This window comes from Physeter macrocephalus, unplaced genomic scaffold (assembly GCF_002837175.3).
Source record: "Physeter macrocephalus isolate SW-GA unplaced genomic scaffold, ASM283717v5 random_944, whole genome shotgun sequence".
Lineage (NCBI taxonomy): Eukaryota > Metazoa > Chordata > Mammalia > Artiodactyla > Physeteridae > Physeter > Physeter macrocephalus.
In genome coordinates this window covers 15,059-21,019 of record NW_021146890.1, presented here as the reverse complement: position 1 = coordinate 21,019, position 5,961 = coordinate 15,059, and the positions used below count along the sequence as shown (strand labels likewise).

At 55.5% G+C, this 5,961-nt stretch overlaps 1 protein-coding gene across 1 annotated transcript in view; it reads left to right on the top strand.

The window, feature by feature from the left end:
• Positions 1 to 5,961, top strand: part of LOC102996862 (macrophage colony-stimulating factor 1 receptor) — a gene marked incomplete at both ends in the record, with an annotated part of 24,350 nt that overhangs the window by 3,754 nt on the left and 14,635 nt on the right. Inside the window, 4 exons of the mRNA XM_028487151.1 lie at positions 567 to 970; positions 1,405 to 1,689; positions 3,405 to 3,541; positions 4,215 to 4,374. Of these exons, the coding sequence (XP_028342952.1) occupies positions 567 to 970; positions 1,405 to 1,689; positions 3,405 to 3,541; positions 4,215 to 4,374 (986 nt within the window). The remainder of the gene's footprint in view (positions 1 to 566; positions 971 to 1,404; positions 1,690 to 3,404; positions 3,542 to 4,214; positions 4,375 to 5,961) is intronic.

Below are 5,961 nucleotides of genomic sequence, written 5' to 3'. Positions count from 1 at the left end.
CCGGACGCGCAGGCTCAGCGGCCATGGCTCACGGGCCCAGCCGCTCCGCGGCATGTGGGATCTTCCTGGACCGGGGCACGAACCCATGTCCCCTGCATCAGCAGGCAGACTCTCAACCACTGCGCCACCAGGGAAGCCCTGGTCCCCATTTTATAAGTGAGGAAACTGAGACACAGAGCCTCTGAACCATCTCACTGTAACTCTGCTGGGCTGAGATCCTACACTGTTTTTCTTCTTCCCCATGTAAATTAACTCAGAGAACTTTGCCATGAACATTCCATTCATTTGTTTCCTCCTTTGCTTGTTTGAAGCCCCTTCTTTGAGCTAGGTGCTGGGCTTAGCAGCAGGGATGCAACCCACTTTGTACATGGGGCTGAAGGAGTCCACTCCTGGGGAGAATGTTCCAGTCATTGCCAGTAAGACTGAGGCCAGAAGCTGGGGGAGCCCCCATGGGACAGCGGCTGGGTTGGAGGCCGAGAAATCTCCTACTACCCTTCTCTCAGAGACATCAGTCCATCACAGCAGGTTTGGGCTGGGGGCCTGAGCAAGTGACCAGAGAGGGGCAGGCACTTGTTCAAGGTGATCTTGCAAGTCACAGCTGAACCCCAGAACCAGCATCACCCCTGCCAGGGCAGCACCCATCTCAGAGGCAGGGTATGGCCAAGGGGTGTCACCTCAGGCCTCAATTCTGTTTGCCACCCTCCATCACCAGGTCAGGGGGTCCCGGTGATAGAGCCCAGTGGCCCTGAGCTGGTTGTGGAGCCGGGTACAACCGTGACCTTGAGATGTGTGAGCAACGGCAGCGTGGAATGGGACGGCCCCATTTCCACCTACTGGACTCTGGACGCTGACGTCCCCAGCAGCATCCTCACTACGAACAATGCCACCTTCCTAAACACGGGAACCTACCGCTGCACTGAACGTGGAGACCCCCTGGGGGGCAGCGCCACCATCCACCTCTATGTCAAAGGTGAGGACTGTGAGCCCACTCCCAAGAGGACTAGCCAAGCAGGTCCCACCATGAATGGGCAGGAGGGCTGGGCCCTAATATTAACTATCACAATAAGCCAGCTCCACATTTGCTGAGTACCTGCCACGAACAAGGACCTGTGGCAGTGCTTCTAATTTAATGTTGTCCTCCCAACAACCCTGTGAGGTGGTTCTGTGATTCCGCCCATTTTCCAAAGGCTCAGAGGGGTTGAGTCATTTGCCCAAGGTCACACAGCATTAAATAGTGGGGCTGGACCTGGCTTCAGAGCCCCAAGCATCAGCTGAGCTTCCCTGGTATAGCGTGACCTCAGGCAAATGATCAGCATCTCTGAGCTTCCCTGTCACCAATGTCCAGGGACCTCTTGGCCTGGTGGAGGGAAGGCAGTTGTAACCCCATATCCCCACATTTCCCAGACCCTGTTCGGCCCTGGAGGGTCCTGGTCGAGGAAGTGACGGTGATGGAGGGTCAGGACGCGCTGCTGCCCTGCCTGCTCACGGACCCAGCGCTGGGGGCAGGCGTCTCGCTGGTGCGGGTGCGTGGCCGACCTGTCTTGCGCCAGACCAACTACTCCTTCTTGCCCTCGCACGGCTTCATCATCCACAAGGCCAAGTTCATTGAGAGCCAGGACTACGAGTGCAGTGCTCGGGTGGATGGCAGGATGGTGAAGTCCCTCAGCATCCGGCTTAAAGTTCAGAAAGGTGTGTGGGCCGGGAGGGACAGAGAGCTGGCGCCTGGCCTGAGGGGAGGTAACGGGGGCAGGGGGGCCGGGGGGGTGGCTTTGTTTCATCTCTTCCTTCCAATCGGGACAGAGTGATCTATGGGGCATCTACTGGGGCAAGACAGTTAGGTGTCGGGCACAGAAAGGCAGAGCACACATAAGCCAATAACTCAACAGGCAAGGTGGTCTCAGATCTTGAGACAGGCTATGAAAATCATTGAACAGGGAGATGGAATAGAGTCTGTGGGAGTTGGGAGGGTGGCTCATGGAGAGAGTGACATTTTATTTGAGCTGAAATGTGAATTATGAGAAGGTGGAAACAGCAGAGGAAACAGCAGGTACATAGTCATGAGCTGGGAACAGGCTCCGAATGTTCCAGGAACAGAAGGAGGGCCCGAAGCTCTCCCACACCCTCAGACGTGGATTTCCCACTCAGTGCTGGTCTGGTGCTGGGTGCTGGGCACAGGAAGGGGGGTAGTGAGCCAGGCGATGGGGCATCGTGGTGGCGGGTGCATGGGACACCTCTCTCTGGGGGGCAGAAATGCTGGTGAAGTCTCACTCCTGTTCCCCCTTGTCTCTGCTGGGCTTGGTGGACCGGATTCTGGTTTCTGGAAGGACTGGTATGCGTCCACAGGACCCCAGGCTCAGAACCTGGGCTTGAGACAGGCATCAGTTGCCTGTAATGAGGCCAGGGTCAGAGCGGCATGGCTGACCCAAGGCCCTGTGCTCTGAGGCCATGAAACTGTCCAGGAAGTCAAAGGACCCCACCTTGTGGGGCAGAGGGGGAGACAGGAAGGCCCTTTGCCTGTATTTCACCTTTTGCAGAGAGAGCCCTGGGCTCTAGTTCGGCCATGACCCTCTCAGTGACCACGGGTGAGTCCCTTAGTGTCTGGACCTTGAGGAACTGAATTAGATTATCTTTCAACAACAGCAACAGCTAGAAATATTCATTCAATTCCTACTATGTTTTAGGCACTGGGCTAGCTGTGAGGGATAGCGCCTTCATGGATCTGACACTTACTAGGGAGACAGACGGGAGAGAAAGTCAGTGAATACCAATTGTGATGATCAAGAAATCAAGCTGAAGAAATATGGGGTGGGGGGGGATGAGGCTAATTCAGCGAAACTGTGACAGGAGGCCTCTCCAAGGAATGTCTGAGCTAAAGATCTGAAGGATGAGAAGAGGCAACCAGTCAAAGCGTGGGAGAAGGCATTCCTGGAAGGAAGGGCAAGTGCAGAGTCTCTGGGTGGGAAAGGCTGAGTGGTGGGAAAGGCAGCTGGGGGAGTGGAGGGTGGCAGGTGTCCACGGGTCAGGAGCAGGGCCTTGGGAGGCGGGAGGGACTTCGGCTTTTATTCTGAGAGTGATGATGAGAAGCCACTTAATGTTGTCACGAGAGAGAGGCATGACCTATTTTTCATTGCAAAGAGCTCACTTTGGCTGCTGCGAGGAAGGAGGGAGGCCTCCCAGGTGCCTGAAGGGGTCCAGAGCAGACAATGAGGGTGAGACTGGGGAGAGGCACTGGTGATGGAGCAAAGGGGACTTTTCAAGGTCTATTTAGGAGACAGGACTTGTCGTGGGGAAAACTGAGGCGTCAGGGCTGCCTCCCAGGATTTGGGATGGGAGCCTGGCCCACGGCAGGAAGCAGAGTGACAGCTCTGGCCTGGATGTTCATGGGTCCCTTGCCCTGACCTCAGTCATCCCAGGACCCCCGACCTTGACAATGAAGCCTGCAGAGCTGGTGCGGATTCAAGGAGAGGCTGCCCAGATCGTATGCTCAGCCAGCGACGTTGATGTCAACTTTGATGTCTTCCTCCAACACGGAGACACCAAGGTCAGTCCCTGGGGAGTCTGTCCATCCTTCTGACATGCCAGGCCCTGCAGGATGCAGCCCCCAGCCCCACCTCAAGCTGGCTCTCTGGGCTGAGGGCGTGGCCCAGGCCCAGAGAGGGGAGTGGGCTCATCCAAGATCTCACTGACAGTCAGTAGCTGATCCAGAAGCAGGACTCGGGCTCGTGCCGCTAAAGCTTGTGGGGGTTGGTGGGAAGAGGCAGTACTCCACCCCCTTGACCCATGACCTTTGCCCCAGCCTGTAGACAAGAGCCACATGTTAGCTCACTTCTGACTTAGCAAGGGGTTCCTAGGCCACCTCTGAAGCCCAGGAATGTAAGGGTCCTTTCAGAAAAACTCTGGAGAGGGGACAGAAGAGGGGCTTTTCTCTGGAGGAAATGGCATTCGGCTGCTTCTAAGAACATCCTTCCTCCTTGTGCCTACTGTGTGCCAGGCTGGCCCTGTGCCATTTGCCTGCTCCGTCTCACTTACTCTACAACCCTAAGAGCATGGGGCCAGTGTCAGTCCCATTTTGCAGATGAATAAACTGAGGCTCAGAGGTCGGTCCCTGCCCAAGGAGAGGCAGATAGTAATCGTTAAAGGCTGAGATTTAGAAACCAGATCTTTCTAATTCCTAAACAACCTCAGTATACCATTTCCATTCCCTCTGGCTGCAGCTCACAATCTCTCAACAATCCGACTTCCATGACAACCGTTATCAAAAAGTCCTGACCCTCGACCTCGATCACGTAGGCTTCCAAGATGCTGGCAACTACACCTGCATGGCCACCAATGCCCGGGGCATCCACTCCACCTCCATGGTCTTCTGGGTGGTAGGTAAGCATCAGGGTGGTAGGGAAGGGTCAGCAGGGATCCTGGGGTGAGGGGGTGCATAAGGGGATTGAGAGAGAGGGAGCTGATGGCAGGGAAGGAGGAGACATTGTTAGAACAGCTCGCTAGAATCCCCTTTTTCTGGGCCTGGCTAAGGAGCCACGACACTGACAGCCCTCCCAGGTCGCCCCCCACCGCCCCAGAATCCCTCCCTCCCGCCTTGGAGGTCCCACAGTGCATGGCTGCATCTCATTCCAGCATCATTAGTTCTGTTTGGGGATTGGTGTCCAGTAGCTCCCTCCTGGGCTTCGCTGTTCACTCATTCACTCCTTCCTTCATGCCTGGGAAACTCACGTCACAGGGACACGTGAACAGACAACGATCACCCAGTGTGGTCATGGGGGAAGCGTGGGGTGTCCTGGGAACACCAAGGGAGAACCCCGACCAAGGCTTGGACAAAGTGGCCTCTAAGCTGGGACCAGAAGAATGGAGGTGGGTTAGCCAGGCAGAGGGGCGGGAATGGAAGGGGAACAGCACTGCTGGCAGAGGGAACAGCATATGCAAGGCTCAAAGGCAAAGAGAGCAAGAGCATCTGAGACATCCAGAGAAGCTGACAACAGCAGGGACAGGAAGGGGAGGCAGGGAAGCAGTGCCAAAGGTAGTATCTGATGACAGGTTGGGTGGGGAGTTTGCATCGTATCCGGTGGAGGTCGTTAAATGTTTTAAGAGGAGAGTGATGAGATCAGATTGCACAGAGGGTCCACCGCGTGGTGGTCAGGAACCCATACTCCTGGGGCACATTCCAACCTGGCTCCACCAGTGACTTAGGCAGGTTACTTAATCTCTGTTTCCCCATCTGCAAAATGGGGATACTAACAGTAACTGTCTCATAGGATTGCTGTGAGAATTAAATGAATATATGAATATACATATATTTGAAGTACCTAGAATAGGACCTGGCATACAGTAAATGCTAAGTGTGCATGAGGAGATGTTATTTGAGAAGGCTCAGCCCTATGCCATGTGGATTGGATGGGAGACTAGAGGCTGGAGACCCATGAGGGCAGTTAATGCAGTGGTCCAGGCTAGAGATTGCGAAGGGTGCTGGACCACGGCAGGGGCCCAGGAGAGTCTGTCATCCAAAACGATTTCGGAGGGATCATGGACCAGACTTGGTGCCTGCTGGGATGAAGGGGTGAAGGATAAAGGAGCCAAGATGACTCTCGGGTCTTTGGACAGAGTGATTGGGTGAGAGGCAGCAACAGCCACTGGGCTGAGAATCCAGAGCCAAGGGGAGTTTCTTCAAGGTGGGGACAGGCTCTGAGTCATTTCAGTCTGGCCACACCTCGTGTGTTAAAAGTTATGGGATGGGCTTCTCTGGTGGCGCAGTGGTTGAGAGTCCGCCTGCCGATGCAGGGGACACGGGTTCGTGCCCCGGTCCGGGAGGATCCCACATGCCGCGGAGCGGCTGGGCCCGTGAGCCGTGGCTGCTGAGCCTGTGCATCCGGAGCCTGCGCCCCGCAACGGGAGAGGCCACAACAGTGAGAGGCCCGCATACCGGAAAAAAAAAAAAAAAAAAGAAAAAAATATTAA